The 17,366-nt window shown below is 36.3% G+C and overlaps 1 protein-coding gene across 1 annotated transcript in view; it reads left to right on the top strand.

Annotated features, from left to right (window-relative positions):
* The window catches only part of MBOAT2 (membrane bound O-acyltransferase domain containing 2), a 154,157-nt gene that overhangs the window by 50,480 nt on the left and 86,311 nt on the right, over positions 1 to 17,366 (top strand). Inside the window, exon 3 of the mRNA XM_027840435.1 lies at positions 3,287 to 3,364. Coding sequence (XP_027696236.1) covers positions 3,287 to 3,364 — 78 coding nt within the window. The remainder of the gene's footprint in view (positions 1 to 3,286; positions 3,365 to 17,366) is intronic.

Below are 17,366 nucleotides of genomic sequence, written 5' to 3'. Positions count from 1 at the left end.
CTCTTACCCCTCCTCCCCAAGATGGCAAGCAGTCTGTTATAGGTTATATATGTGCAATCATGTTAAATGTATTTTAACATTAGGCATGTTGTGAAAGAAGAAACAGAATAAAAGGAAAAAAACATGAAAAAAGCAAAGAAAATGAAAATAGTATGCTTTGATCTTCATTCAAACTTCATCAGTTCTTTCTCTGGATGTGGATAACATTTTCCATCATTAGTCTTTTGGAATTAAGATAAAGTTTTAAACTTAGAATTTCTGAAGTTATCTATAATATGCATCAGCTATAATATAAAAATGTGAAGTGATATTTCTTATATGGAAAATGGTTGGTTTTTTTATGTTTAAAGACCATGTACCATTGTAAGAGTTACCTTCATTGATTCAAAAGAATGCATTTAGTTTTTATAAAGACTTAAAGAAGAAATCAGTTGAAAGTACAAGTGATGAGCCAGTTGCATAGTAAGTTATGAATGATTTAACATACTTAAAGCTATGACAGATGTATTAAAGTGAAAGGTGGAAGGCTGCTAACACTGACAGAAAGATAGTCATTAGTTACTTGAGTAGTCCTAAGAAAATGTTCAGTATTGAAGAAACTATTCTCATTTGGGAAAAAGTAGGCTAGAGAGAACATCCTCAGAGAAAACTATTATCTTCAAAACTAATAAAGATAGCTTACCTCTTTCCCTTGTAGGAAATAATGCTCAGGACTTGGTTTGACATTCTAAGAATAACAAAATCTTGGATTTGAAAAGAGACTTCAAAGTCTATTTAGTCTAAGATATACGAATTTCTTCTTATAACATCTGTAACAAGTAGTGCATAGCCCCTCCTTGAAGACTTCTAGTGAAAGGGAACTCAAAACCTCTTGAGGTAATGAGACCACTTTTGAAGAGCCCTTATTGTTAGCATTAAGTCAAACCCTTAAGTCAAACCATAGAACACTGAACTTTATTCTACTCAATGTGTAAAAGTTCCTGAGACTTTAGTGACTGACAAGTTTTGGAGAGTTTTCCCTTTATAGTTTTATTCCTGAAATTAAGCTATATTAAAAATATGTTACTGTAGGCTTATTTTGGCACAATATATACTTTCCAGCAAAACCCCAATTTCTCTACAAAATGCATTCTTCTCCCTTACTCCCCAGACCAAAAAAAAATAGCTTATCAATTATTAATAGTAGAGGGATGTGCCCTTTAACTTTGATAGTAATGGTACTAACATTGAAATAGTTCATCTGTATAACGTAAAAAAAAAAAATTCCCTTCAAAATTGTTCTTGTATTCAGCAAAACACTAGGGATTCTACTCCATCTAGATGAGTTTCATTTTAATATGTTGGTTATGTTTCTGCCTCCTTTTTGTAGTCAGCAAATTGGTTAGAGACCATTAAAGGTTTAGCTACATTCATAGGCTCTTTCCCCAAGTAATTAGAGCTTTAGAAGGGAGGAAATCTTTACCATAAATGGTTTCTGTGCAATAGTTTGCCCTCTTGGCTGTTGTTTCCCTTCTTATATTAATTCTGAATCCTATGACTTAGGGAACATATTGGGGAGTCAACATAAAACAAGTGGTACATTGTGAATAGTGTTCAGAAAAAAATTGACATTCAGCTTAATGACTGAGTGGAAACTGTTTTTTTACCTTTCTTTATATCACTAATGCTTAGAACAGTGCCTGGTAGATAGTAGGCATTGAATAAATGCTTATTGATTTAACTTATTCACTATGAAGAATGTTTTTGAAAATATAACTGATATGAGAAAGTGTGGTTTAGTGGAAAGAGTGCTGGCTCTAGAGTCAAAAGACCTGGATTCAAATCCTGCCTCTGTCACTTAGGATAAGGGAGGGGAATATATATTTATTAAGCACTTGCTCTGTTTTAGGCACTATATCAAGTGCTGTATAGCTGTTATATCAGTTGATCCTCACAAGTGGAAGGTAAGTGCTCTTATTATCTCCATTTTACAGTTGAGGAAATTGAAACATGTGGAAGTTATGCATCATCTTCCATTCTCTTCTCCTTTCTTCCAGTCTCTGAAGAGGTAGCCTTTTCCTTCCCAAGGCCAACCCCTCTTATCCCACCTACCCACCCACCCACTTCCATTGCCCTCAGGAGAGTAGGGTTCATGTATATTGCTCAGGAACTAAGAGGGGAAGCATGTGTCTACATCTCATGGATTTCTGTAGGCACTCTTGATATTGTCACTCTCCAGATGCAGCCACCTTCTTTTGGGATAAGAAACTCTATACACTTCTCAAGTTGTGGTTGGTAAGACTCAGAGGAGCTTGAAGCTTACTATGGCCTTCTGATGAAAGGCAACCATTACTCTTCTGGTGGGGAGAGGCAGTAATCTCCCTGCTCTTGCGTCTTTCCCCTTTCCCCTCTCTCTACCCTCCTCACCTTTTTTCTTCAGCCCTCACTTTTTCAGCTGTCTCCTCATCTTCTCTCCTTTTCCCTGTTTTCATCTCCTTCCTGCTTTATCCTTTTCTTTTCCTCTTCTTTGCCCCTCTTTCCCCATTCCTTCTTTTCTCTTTCCCCCTTCCATATCCTCTTTCTCCTTACCCCTTTCTCTGCCCCCCCATCCTCTCATTCCATCCCATCCCCTTCCTCTTCTCCTTAATCTCTTAGGGGAAACTCTTTTCATTATCCCCTCCTCATATACATTTAGAGTGGAAGAACAGTTTTTATTTAAGCAGAAGGATTCTTAATTATATATCTACATGGTACTTATCAAATGAATTCATAGTCTCAGTTGTATATGCTTGCTTCAGAAAGAGCCATACCATCTTAATTAGAACCTTTGTTAACAGAAGGCAGTGAATTTTAAGAATTGAATAGACCAGAAATTTAGGGAAACTTAACTTGGCTTTAGTTTTTATAGTCTAAGAATAAGTAGAGGGCTTGAATTTTCCTAATGTTTTGCTTATTTCTGATATTAATCATTTTTATGTCATTTTGTGAGTACTACTTTTAAAAGATAAGGCTCAAACATTATTGCTTTTTAAAAAATTAATTAGATAAGTGTTTCTCATGTGATTGAGACATTATTTGCTATCGGTAAAGATAGGACTAACAAAATTAATTTGAGTAGAATTATCAGTGATCTATGTTCATATAAGAAAATATCAGGTATACGTATGTTTTATTAACATTTGTTTTCTGCCATGTAATGGTAATTCCTGAATAAATGACTGACCCTATTATTTTTAGTTGCAGACTAGATGGTTGATGTTTTTGAATGTGAACTTTGGTCTTCTAACAGTTATTTTGTTTTTCATAGGTATGCCTTACATTTTCTTGTACAAAGTGGAATTTCATACTCTATCATGATCATAATAGGAGTTGAAAATATGCACAAGTAAGTATTAATAATTTTCACATTTACTTAAAATAGAGGAACCAATTGAAGTAGTTACTAATACATTATACTTGAGATAATTCTGTATTACACTTATTTTTTTCTTGTTCACTTCTTTGGTATAAGCATAGGCCTCCCTGCCCTTTTTTAATGTAAGTTTCTTTGAAGAAAATAGTTTTTCAGAGGCTGCTTGTTCTCTTTCCAGTTTGAAATTCCAAAAGCATGTCATACCTGCTGCCTTTTAGAAAGACACCCTAAAAAGTTGAGACTTTGTAATTCCTGCTGCATAGGTTGTGAATGTTATCTTAATTTATTCCTACTAATACTTTACATTAGTGTGGTAGTTTAGTAGTTTTTTTTTTCAAAGTACTCTCAAATTTTCTTTTGGAGACACTAGTTAAGTGTAGGACTAATATAATTATATATAATATATAACATAGCCATATATACATACACATAGACACACATATGTCAAGGGCAGAGCTAAGATTTGAATTCAGGGTTCTTGCCCTTCCAACTAGGAAAGTATTTGGCTTCTTTCTTGTAGCTTTGAGAATGTCCCTTTGTGGACTTCTCATGATTTTGTCCTCTTTGGAGCATAGTGTACAATGTGACTCATCATAAATTCTGAAAATGTACTTTTCTTTGTATTTTTGGTATTTGTCCAGTAAAACTTAGTATTTCTTGCTGCAATAATGACTTTTTATGGATTCAGTTATATATGTGTATATATGTATGTGTTTATCCTGCTCTCCTCTCCCACACAATAAACACTTTATCAACAAGAGCAGATCCATATTATGTATTTTATTTGTGTCTTATTTCTATCAGTCAGCCCACTAGAGAAAACACTGGAATATGCAGGCATAAAGGAAATTTTCTGGGGAGCCTTGGCATTGTAGCCAAGTCCTTCTGTGGTGGCTAGATATGCAAGGTCAAAGGAAACAACATTGCAGTCAGCTTGCATATCTAGCAGTCCATCTTTCTCCTTAAATATGCCACCTACTACTACCTCTTTCTACCACCCCAAATGCCTTGCAATATATGTTGACAGGTTCTCATTTCTAAGGGAAATTCCTTTACCTGTATGGCTAATACACATTGCCAATATCCATATTCCCTTTGATCTGCCATTCAGGGCAAATATGTTGTTCACAGTGTAGAGCACTCCTTTGACAAGAAATCTATTAAAAATATTTCCGTTCCCTTTTGTTTAACCTAGTGAACAGAAGATGTCCCCCCCCCCCACAATATTTAACAGTGTGGTGGTAAGAATGCCCCACTTGAGTTTAAGATAGCTTCCAAACTGATTTATTTCCAGTTTTGAGAGAAGTGTGATTTAGAGGAAGATTCAGGTTCAAGTCAGACATGTGAGCCACACTGTTCATTTAGCTCCTCAGTGATCTAGGTCATACTCTAAGACTCCAAGCTGCAGAGAGGCCACCAACTTGCATTAGTAGAGGGTCTTTTTTCCCCTGGCAGCCCCCACACCAGTGAAATTAGAACTCCAGCATCTTGCCCTGTCTCTATGTCAAGTTTTATCACAGACTTGCTTTACTTTTGGACAAAACACCCAAAGTCAGATTTCATTGTTCTTGTTAAAAAGGAAATTAAAACATGATATCCATCATACAAAGTGAAGTGCATTTTTTTATTGCTTATTAGCCTTAGAAGTTGATAGTGTATTATATGTTTTTTTGCTATTATGATCTCCATTTTATTTTTTATTTCTTTATTTTTTATTTCAATTTCTTTATTTTTATTTATTTATTCACTCGTGTGTGTGTGTATATCTATCTATCTATCTATCTATCTATCTATCTATATATATAGATACATTTTTTTTCCCCTCCAATTACCCTACTGCTGAGGAAGGTCTCAAGAGATACAAATATCATCTTTCCATGTAGGAAAGTAAACAGTTCAACTTTAATAAGTCCCTTATGATTTCTCTTTCCTGTTTACCTTTTTGTGCTTCTCTTGAGTCTTGTATTTGGAAGTCAGATTTTCTATTCAGCTCTGGTCTTTTCATCAAGAATGCTTGAAAGTCCTCTATTTCACTGAATATCCATTTTTCCTCCTGAAGGATTATACTCAATTTTGCTGGGTAGGTGATTCTTGGTTGTAATCCTAGTTCCTTTGACCTCTGGAATATCATATTCCAAGCCTTCCAATCCCTTAATGTAGAAGCTACTAAATCTTGTGTTATCCTGATTATATTTCCACAATACTTGAATTGTGACTGCTTGCAATATTTTCCCCTTGACCTGGGAATTCTGGAATTTGGCTATAATATTCCTAGGAGTTTTCCTTTGGGGATCTCTTACAGGAATTGATCAGTGGATTCTTTCCATTTCTATTTTACCCTCTGGTTCTGGAATATCAGAGAAGATTTCCTTGGTAATTTCTTGAAAGATGATGTCTAGGTTCTTCTTTTGATCATGGCTTTTAGGTAGTCCAATAATTTTTAAATTATCTCTCATGGATCTGTTTTCCAGGTCAGTTGTTTTTCCAATGAGATATTTCACATTGTCTTCTATTTTTTCATTCTTTTGGTTTTATTTCATAATGTCTTGATTTCTCATAAAGTCATTAGCATCAATTTGCTCCATTCTGATTTTTAAGGAATTATTTTCTTCAGTGAGCTTTTGGACTTCCTTTTCCATTTGTCTAATTCTGTTTTTTAAGATATTCTTCTCCTCATTGGCTTTTTGGACCACTTTTGCTATTTGGGTTAGTCTGTTTTTAAGGTGTTATTTTCTTCAGTATTTTTGGGGTCTCCTTTAGCAAGTTGTTGACTTGTTTTTTCATGATTTTCTTGCATCACTCTCATTTCTCTTCCCAATTTTTCCTCTACTTCTCTTACTTGCTTCTCAAAATCCTTTTTGAGCTTTTCCATGGCCTGGGACCAATTCATATTTTTCTTGGAGGCTTTGGATATAGGAGCTTTTTTTATTTTGTTATCTTCTTCTTGTTGTATGTTTTGATCTTCTTAGTCACCAAAGTAAGATTCTATGGTTGGAGTTTTTTTTGCATTGTTTGCTCATGATCCCAGCCAATTATTTCAGTTATAAACTCTTTATTAAGGTAGGGGTCTGCTTCCAGTGTGGAGGATGTACTGTCTCAAGCTTCAGGGGTTTTGTGCTGTTGTTTTCAGAGATACTTCTAGGGACCTATAAGTTCTCAGTTCTTCCTGGGTGGTATGATCAAAGGAGAGGTGTTTGCTCCTTTCTTGGCTTGTGCTGTGGTCTTTGAGCGACCACAAGCACTCTTTTCTGCCTTGGAACTGTATTGCTACCACAAGCTCTACCAAACCAGTGTTCCTCCTTGCTCCAGGACCACCACCCAGAACTGTGACCCAGATCCAGGCATGGACAAAGCAAGAGAATCCTGCCTCAGCACCAGCAAAGAGATCCCTGCAATCTCCCTCTAATCAGCTGCTCAATTCCCCCACTGTCTTTGGGCCAAGAGCTCTGGAAGCAGCCATCACCCTGGGGATGTGCCAGTCCTGGGGCTGGAATACGTTCCTCTCTTACTGGGTCCAATAGACCTTTCCTATTGACCTTCTAAGTTGCCTTTGGTGTTTGTGGGTTGAGAAGTCTGCAAACTGCTACAGCTGCTAGTGATTCAGTCCCCTGAGGACTGCTCCAGGCAACAAACCTGTCCTGTTGTCCTTCCAGGTTGTCTTGGGCTGGAAATTTGTTTCACTATATCTTTTTGTGAGTTCTGCTGCTTTAGAATTTGTTTAGAGCCATTTTTTTTACAGGTATTTGGAGAGGTTTGGGGGAGAGCTCAAGCAAGTCACTGCTTTTACTCCACCATCTTCTATGATCCACCTGTATTATATTTTAAAAGTAGAATACTATGTTGTTTGTCTTAAGAATTTTTTTTTATAATTTGTGTGATTTTATATTACTACTGAGATCTTCAGATTTAAGAATGGCAAGTAAGGTGACACAATGGATAGAGTAGGAAGATCTGAGTTCAAATCTTGTTAAAGAAACTTAACTGGCTATATGACTCTCAGTTTTCTCATCTGTAAAATGAGGATAACAATAGCACCTACCTCCCAGGGTTTCTGTGAGGATCAAATGAAATAATATATGTAAAAATCCTTTGCAAACCTTAAGGTGCTATATAAATGATAGTGATTATTTTTAGTAGTACTTAATTATCATGAAGGCTTTATATTATGATATAAAGGTTATATTTTTGCATTTTCAGAATGTTAAAATTAAGGATTTCAAGGTAGTATTTTTGACTGTTAACATTTTAAACATATAATGCAATAAAATCCTATTATTTTGCTGAGGAGAGGCAAAAAAGCATAATAGATAGAATCCAGGTTCCATCTCTGCTATGTGTTGTCTGTGTGACCTAGTGCAAATCACTTGTGGTAGGAACAATATCTGCCATGTAAAACTAAGCTAATTTTTCCTTAAAAGGTAATGCAGCTGCTGTCAGTTGGCTTAGGAAACTATGTTAATCTACGTAGCTTCCTCGTAGCTTAAGTACAAAATGCCCATGAAGTGGCAGGGGTAGCTTTCCATCATTCAGGCTTGACAATTGGGCCAGCATGTCTGACATAGGAGAGAAACTGCACCAAGCTGAATCAATGCTGTATCCTTGCTGAAAATCCCTTCCAGGCTATGGCTAAGTAAACTTCCTTATCTTGACTTTTAGATGGTCTATTAATGGCTTATTTTGTTCTCATTCTGAAACTGAAGCACCAGACCATCCTTAATCAGGCTTGCCCTGCAATATCTCTTAACTTCTCTGTTTCCCAGGCAACTCTCTAATACTGCAAGTCACAAAACATTTGCTGATCCACTTGGTAGAAGGGTTTTTTTTTTCCCTTCATCAGGGAGCTCCCAAGTCCTTACAAAGAAACAATCAAACAGAAAAACACCTTGTCTGGAGCTGTTTTATTTCAGTTTTGGCACTGATTCTCTGAGATTTGCCAAGCAAACTCTAGCTTCAACAGATTGGGATATTTTAGCTTACTTTTTGCTATTGCCTTTTCTTTCAATTTCTTTCTCTTGTTTTATTGCTATTACCAACATTTCTAGTTCTATGCCAAATAGTGGAAAGAGGGCACATCTGAAAATATAAATTTTTAAAATTCTTAAAAACTGCACTAGGACTTTATGAAGGCATTATGGATTTCTGTCATTGCATTTAGGTATGCTAGTGTAACTCTGTAGGCTTTAATTTCCAGGGTACTTTTTGAAGCCCTTCTTTTGGGTGAAAGTTGCATTAACAACTCACCAATCAATCAGCAGGTATTCATTTCTTACCTTTAAGGAGCTTACGTTATATTGAGGTAGACAACATGTGTAATATATCTCTATCTGTATACATGTATACATATGTGTGCTTATACTCTACAATTTTTTGAATATTTATAAAATAAATGTAAAGTAATTTTATCTCAGTTTTGGCACTGATTTTCTGAGATTTGCCAAGCAAATTTCAACATATTGGGATATTTTAGCTTCCTTTTTGCTATTACTTTTTCTTTTAATTTCTATCTCTTGTTTTATTGCTATTACCAACATTTCTAGTTCTATGCCAGATAGTGGGAAGAGGGAACATCTGAAAATTTCCCAACTGGTGGATTCTTATTGTGATTCTGGTAACTCATGAATATGAATTTGGGCTTCAGGGGGCCTGAATTCAAATAAACTATTCTAGGGAATAATTTTCTAGCTTATGGTAGCCCTAAAAGCTCATCGTGGTTGATGACTTGGTTTGAAGACCACTGATATGGCCTTCTGGTCCTTTAATTTTTTTCTGCAGTAGATTTTAAATTTACTATGAGACCGTGTAGCCCAGTGTGCCATGTAGGTGCTATATTTACCTTCAATTCCTTTAGATAGATAAGAATTAAATAGACAGAAAATGATCTTTTGGTGAATAACTTCTTTGTGCTTATTAGTTTTCTTTGTAATGGCAATTGTTTTTTGATACAAACTTTAATACATTAATGAAAAATAAAACATCCTATTACATTAAAACATTTATATCAGTCTTTAAAATAATTAGAAATATTATTTCAGTATCTATTTTTGTGTTGTCTGTTGTTTAGTCAACTGTTACCCTGGCTTTAACATTACTTGCTATGTAACAATGAAAAGTCATTTAACCCTGATGAATCTGTCTGCTCATCTGTGAAATGAGGATAATAGTATTTCTACTACTTAAGAAGGTGGAGGTGGAGAGAAAGACTGTGAACTAGGTTCTGAATTCCTGAGAAAGAGGGGGCTGGTAGATAATTGCTATTGTGGGTTGGTAGATAACTGCCATGAAGATCTTGATAGGATAATGTATCAGGATAGAGGAAACCTGAGAAGGGGAGAGGTTGTTCTGTTGATAGAGACAGAGAGAGTGTCTGGAAGTTCAGTGGGGAGCATGGAGTATAGACACACCTTTCCTGAACCATGCATCAGGGGCATGGGAGGAGGTCCATCCAGTCTTGGATAGGATGGCCAGGTGTGGTTACTTTTTTTTTCGGGGGAACTGAGGACTCATTGAGTTTCAGAACAATAACAAGAACAAAAACATGAGAGGAATGTCTGAGATGAAGAGAAGATAGTTTAGAATTGGGATTGCAGAGGACACAATGGAAGGAAAGGACAGAACTTGATTAGGACTTGGAAAGGATAAAGCTAAGGTTAATGGGGTTCTAGAAGTGGAGGTTGATCATAGATCTTGAACTGGAAAGAATCTCAGAGTCAGTCTAGTTTGTTTACTTCATGTTGTACGTGGGGAAACTGGCCAACAGAGTTTAACTGACTTACCTAAGGTCACACAAGTAGTAAGCATCAGAGGTGGGATTGGAACCTAGGGCCCACACTGCCTCCCTGAGGGAACCAGAAGTGATGGTATGCAGGCAACTAGGGATTCAGCATCCTTGTGTTTGGGGAGAGTAATAGGGGGGATTTTGCTAGCCATAGTACAGGAGTATAGTCTTTTTGACTAGGATTTCCACCCTTAAGAGTTACACACGCGCATGTGCGCACACGCACACACATACACACAGCAGAAGGCATAAGGGGAAAAGGGAAATTTGGCCTGGTATTAATGGTCCTTTGTTTAGATGAGATCATCAGATGACAGATTTAGAGCCAGAAGAGACCTCAGAGTTCATCTAATCCAACTTCCTCGTTTTACAGATATGGAAACTGAGACCGAGAGAGATTAAATGATTTACCCAAAGTCACATCATGAGTCAGCAAGCATTTAGGCCATGGGCCAGGCATCATTCTATTCAGTTAGAATACAAAGACAAAAGTGAAACAGTTCCTGACTTCAAGGAGTTTCCATTCTATCAGGGAAAATAGCATATTTACATAAAAGTATATATAAAAATATATTTCAAGTAATTGGAACAGGTAAGAAAAGTAACAGGCAAGAAAATCAGAGTCTCATTGTGGTGTTCACGGTGGCACTTGAACTAAGGTTTGATATAGGGGTATGTTTGGAAGGAAAAGATAATGAGCTCTGCTTTTGACATATAGAATGTGAGGTGCCTTTGAGACATCCAGTTCAGCATGTCAGAGAATGAGTTGGAAATGTGGGGCTGGAGCCCAGGAAAATGATTAGGGCTATCTGTGTAGATATGGAAGTTATCTATGTACAGATTTTGGTTAAAACCATGGGAGCTGATTATGTCACCAAAAGAGAGATGATAGAGAGAAAAGTCATAGGAACTCAGGACAGATCTTAGGGGTGAACCTCCAGTTAGATATAGCAAAGGAGACTGAAGAGGCATTCAGACTGAAAGAGAACCAAGAGGAAAACCTGGAGAGGAGAGAATAACCAGGAGGGAGTTAGTCCTCCGTGTGTCAGATGCTACTGAGGTATAAAAAAAGGACAAAGATTGAGAAAAGTTAGTAAGTGGCAAAAATGGAACTCCAGCCATTGTCTTCTGACTCCCAGTCTGGCTTCTTTTCCACTGCACCATTCTGCCTCATTGGACTGGCAGCAAAAGATATCTGGTGTCTGAATTTTTGTTTGGGGATTGGGATCTTGGGAGGATTGCCTAGGGCGAGGAACTTGGTACCTGGTTCTCTGATCCTAGAGATGATTTGTGAGGGTGAAGTCATAGACTTAGTCATAGTGGTGATAGATGAAATATGTTAGGATTCCCTACCAGGTATACAATACCCAAATTAATAGAATAATAAAGGTCTTAAATAGTCCAACGTCAGAAAAGGTGCAGGTTGGGAGAGGGGACACCTGGTCCAGATGGGTTTACAGAAGAATTCTATAAAACTTTTAAATAACAATGCCTGTACTACAGAAATTATTCTTAAAATTGAAAAAGAAATTGCTCTACCAGACTCCTTTTATGAGAACTATGTGATCCAGATACCTATACCAGGGAAGTATAAGGCAAAGCAAAAATACTATAGACTGATATCATTAATGAATATCAATTAAAATTTTTAATATAAAATTCTGACAAAAAGACCATAGTTATTTATCAAGAAAAATTTATTTATTATGATTAAGTTGAATTTATACCCAGGATACAAGTATGATGCAACATTGGGAAGACAGTTAACATAATCCTATTAAAAATAAAAACATCCAAAACTACATGGTTATAATATCAGGAAAATCCTTTGACAAAGTACAACCCTTAGTTTTGCAAAAGACTTTACAAAATAGGCATCGAGGGAAATAGGATTAAAACGCATGACTGAAATTGGCAGATAACCTGTTTCATTTATTATGATAATAGAAAACAACAGTATGCCTTTTGGAATCACTGCAAATAATTTTTGCCTGTCGCATTTTCACTATACAGATTTAATATTATATGATCAACAGTAGTACACTTTCTTTTCACATCATGTATTTCAGTTGTTGGGTCTGCATGATAGACAACAGTTATTGTAAGCTTTTGTGAGAAACGAATTCATGGCTAGAATCTCCTTAAGTGGTTTTGGATTTTTTTAGTTGAAAAGTTTTTTTCCCTTAATGCTGACACTGAGGTGTTACCTATTTTATGATAGTTCTAAAAAACCCAATATATGTAATATATTATTATTTACATTTGAAGAGGAGGTGGCATGTAAGTGAAAGAGCATTGGATTTGGAGTCAGAAGATCTGGTTTCAAATCCTTATGTAGCCACTTACTCACTATATGACCTCAGACAGTCCTCAATAGGAATGGATTTTCTCAGGCATAAAAGAAGGAATTGGACTAGGTCTCTATGGTCCTTTCTGAATTCTATAAACTTTTATGTACTTGGTGGTCTGTATGATCGTGACTAAAAAGATGGATGGCTAGCAGCCATTTAGTTGAGGTTTTGCTTCAGTATGGCTTTGGTATTCCTTCCCTCTCCTCCCCTCCCCTCACCTTTGCCTTCACCTTTACCTTTACCTTTCCATGTGGCAATTGAAATAATTGATTAAAATGTTGTTTGGAGCTTTTCAGTTGAATGTTCTCCCACAGTCATTTTACAGTATCTTATCATGATATGGAGGTTTCTCCTGGGTTCTTTAAAGCTGTGCCAGAGAAGCAGAAACTTTTATAGTCTTTCCAGGCATTAGGAATTTTAAGTATGGGCTTGGTCATTTGTTGTATATTTGTCTCTCAGCAAAGGATCAGCCCCATGAAATTTGGAGAGACTCATTACCCAGTTTGCCACAGGATGATTATGTTTTTGGCCATAGCACTTCTTTCAGGCTGTCTACAGTTTTGCAAGGGTTGTGACTGAAATCTGTATTGGTAGAAGTCGTGTCCACACAATGATATCATTCATTTTTGGAGCGTCAGGATGTGAAGTTTGTGTTTATTTCTAATCTAACATCATCATTAAAAATGGCAGGTTTGTGGTCTTCTGTTTTCTCCATTATCTTGTAAGCTATCAAAGCACCTGTAATTTGGATGCATAAATAAAATCATTTTTAATTGCTGCTAGGGATAGATGCCTAACTTGTAAATGCTGCCTGAAGTACAGTAGGTTAAAGCCTACTTAAATCAGTTTTCAGATAGTTAATTAACAAGGGTGAGTGGCTCAGTTGGATCTCCATGGGGGAAATCTTAACAGCCTCAGTTGAGGACAATTCCATGTTCCCCAGGAGTGTTAACAAAATAATGTAAGAAATAAACTGGACCCTTAAGGGCAATGGGTTTTCTCTTTTGTTCTCTCTGTGGACCATACTTAAGACTAGTCTTTTAGTAGTTTGGACTAAAGGGACAGAGTATTTGTGGCTATAATATGTTAAAGTATCCCTGTGATTGAGTCATATATTAGAATTATTCCTTACATCCTAAGTAGAGAACTATGGATTATGTCTGGTCAAGAAGATATATTCAACCAAAAGCAAAGGGAAGAAGATTCTGTTATCACTTGATCTTTGTTATTTTGTTTATTTATATCAGAAAATGTGTCAATTGTTGCATCTCCCCCCTCACCTCTGCTTCTTAGAATCCCTAGCTTCATTCCAGGTACAGATAGTACCTGGAATGAAGCCTTATCTCCTACAGGAAAAACATTCCTGATTTCCTTAGTGCTTAGTAAATACCTCTTGAATTTGGTGAACCCTTGCTATGATTTTTTGATGGTTGAGAAAATGATTTTGTTGGACTACCTTTAAACCCCCTTTATTTGTTATCTGAATTTAAAATTTTACTACAAAAGTAATATAAAATTCAAAAAAATCAGTGCTGGGCAAAATTATGAAGTAGATTATTATTACTTCCATTCTCTACCTTTTTTTTCCTATTTTTTCCTTTCTTATTCTTTGGAGGGTTCTTCCATCAAAAGTTACTTTCAGTCAAGTCTCTGATATTAGTTGTAGGATTTTCAAATCAGATTAAAACTCTTCTTTGTTATGAAGAAAACAATTAAGCAAAAACTTCTCATACAGAGTTCCTGCCTGGTCATATATACCATGTTCTGCCCAACTAGTCCTCCACCTCTCTACCATGAAAGGACGACATACATTTCGTTCACCTTTGTTTTCCAAAAGCTTTATTGGTTTTTCCATTGCTCAGAGTTCAACATTCTTTTAATAATTTCTTCACTTACTTTGTTGTAGTCATTATGTGTATTTTTCTCTTGGATCTATTTACTTCTTTGCAGAAATTCATACATATCTTCCCATATTTCTTTGAATTCTTCTTGTTTGTTATCCCTTAATTTATAATAATCCATTACATTCACATACCATCATTTTTAGCCATTTCCCAAATGATAGGCACCTGCTTTTGTTTCTATTTCTTTAATACTACAAAGGGTGTATATATGAATATTTTGCTACATGTTGGATCTTTTTTTATGTAAGCCTTTGATTTCCTTGGAATGTGTGCACTGAAGTAGGATTGCTGAGTAAGAGGGGATAGTCTGGTCACTTAATAGTTCTACTAAAGGTGCATTCTTATGCCTGTTTTCCCACAGTCCTTCCAACATAGACTGTTCAAATCTTTTTTCATATTAACCATTTTGTATGGAGTAAGATGAAACTACAGAGTTGTTTTAATTTTTATTTCTCTTAATTATTTGTGATATTGGAATATGGGTGTTTGTGATTTAGAGTATTTTTCATGTAGTTATAATTTGTAAATATTAGTTAGAAAATGTCATATTTTTGACACTCATTGAAGAAAGGCTCCTGAATTTTATATTAATAGTTAACTCTTTAGGGAAAACACCTTGAATAAGATAGTGAAGGACCTTGTTCTCTATTTTAAAATTTTTTAGTCATTATTTGAGTTTAGGGTATTTTTGAGCATAGTGAGATGCTGTTGGGATAGGTTAGGGATCCTTTCTGGGTATACTGAATTCGTATCACATAGATAAGTCCTCTATAAAACAAGGGCATAACCTTAGGTTGGTATTTTGTACCTTCAGCTTGTAGAGTAGAACATTTTCATACTGTATTCTGCTCACAACTTAAAAAAAGTCCTGGATTCCTTTCCAATGCTAGATAACAATATGTGTACTTCTACTTGAATAGAGCATGCGTGCTCTCTGTTGGTTCTCTTTCTCACTAATTGACTGGCCCATCTTTTTTTTTTCCAATTGCATCTCTCTAATGACATCCTTTATACCACTTTATGCAATCCTCTGTTGGTAACATAGTGTAACCTGCTCCCTACCCATTATATGCCTCCTTATTGCCTTTTTTGTGCCCAACAGCTTGAAGTCATTGTAGTCTTGATTATTTTGTGGCTAGCCAAATAGCATCACCAGATGTTAAAGAGTTGAGTCTCTGCTTCAAGAAATTTGGGTTAATTAAAAGCGTTGTGCTGGCAATCCAGCCCACGTTCCTATTCTTTGATTAATTGTGTACCCTGTTCATTATCCCTCTGCAGTTTCTGTTCAAGATATACCTACTGATAGACCAGCTCTTTGGGTTGCCTCAAGTTTCATATCATGATTTGGATAGCAGGCATTCTTCATCCACTTAATTTTTCCATGGGAGTAGTTAGACCAAACTCTTGAGTGACTACAGATCTTATATAGGGGTTTTTGCAGTGTTCCAGAACTTGATGGAGTGAGCACAGAATTACCTCTAAACAAGATCATATGGAGGGACTTTCCCATCTGTAGCAGGAGTTCTTAACATGGGGTCTCCAGACCCTGTAGGGGATCCATGGATAAATTTTTGGGAGGTCCATAAACTTGGATAGGAAAAAAATGACATCTTTATTTTCACTAACCTCTAAAACATATATTTGTTTCAATAGTGTACTAATTCAGCCTAATCAGAAAATAATATACTCCTAAATACTGTTCCTGCATTTTGTAGTGTATTATATTGAACTGATTACACGACAGTGGAGTGAATCTTACCCTATGTTACTATCATCAAAAAAGCAAACTTGAATGTAGGATTGGAATCAGACTGTTTTTCACGGAGCTATGCTGAATCAGCATTCACAGTGGAATCCTCCAAGGATATTAACAGCCATCCTGAAGCTGTTGTTGTAGACTTGTAATTGACAATGAAATTATCATAAAGGAACCTGCTATCTTCTTAGGCATCCTAAATATGCTTCTGCAACTTCTAATCTTTGCTTCTGTCATCTGAGGCCAAGCAGGACATATATTCTTCTTTTTTCCATATGGGGATCCTTGAAATACTTAGAAGTGACATGATAGCTGGATCTTCTTCTTTAGGCTAAATATCCCTAATTCATTATAAAATGTAAAGTAATTTTGCAAGGGGATACCATGTGTACAGGATAGTACTGGAGCTGAACTTTGCAAAAACCAGGGATTCTAAGAGGTGAAAGTAAATAGGGGACTGCATTCCAATTGTGGGTCACAGAGATGGAATGCTGTACGTGAAATGGCAATGAAGATAGTTTGCTTGGAATATAGAGTGCCTAAAGGGGAATACTATAAACCTATAAAGGTGATTTAGAGCAAGGTTGTGAAGGGCTTTAAGTGCTCAACAGAAGAGTTTGTATCTGACTCTAGAGGTAGAGGGATCCACTGGAATTTGAGTAGGAGAATGACCGGATTAAACCACTGCTTTAGCAGTACCACTTTGTCAGCTTTGTAAAGGATAAATTGGAGAAGGGTTAGGCTATTGGGAGTCAAGAGCTGACTAGAGGTGGCTATGTAAGTAGAAAAAAGGGCACAGATAGGAGAGATGTTGTAGAGGTAAAATTAACAAGTTTGGGCAGTGATTGGATATATGGGATGAGGGGGAGTGAAAGGTCAAGGATGACTCTGAAATTGAGAATCTGGTTGGTTTGATGTGTGGTGGTGCCCTTGGCAGAAATAGGGGAATTTGAAGAGGTGTGTGTCTGGGTGTCCCAAAATATAATGATTTGGACTTGTTTTAGAAAAACTACCATAATGAATTCTGTTTAGGATATGTTCCATTTGATTTGCCTTCCAATAAGTTGGAAATATCCAAAAGAAAATGAGTTCAATAGAGATACTAGGTCTGGGAATCATATGAATAGAGATTACAGTCATCCCTAGACATTTGTGGGGATTACGGGTGCAGGACCCCTGTGAATATAAA

This window comes from Vombatus ursinus, unplaced genomic scaffold (assembly GCF_900497805.2).
Source record: "Vombatus ursinus unplaced genomic scaffold, bare-nosed wombat genome assembly UNPS02014841.1, whole genome shotgun sequence".
NCBI lineage: Eukaryota > Metazoa > Chordata > Mammalia > Diprotodontia > Vombatidae > Vombatus > Vombatus ursinus.
The sequence above is the reverse complement of the archived record's forward strand: the minus strand, read 5'-3'. Positions and strand labels throughout refer to the sequence as shown.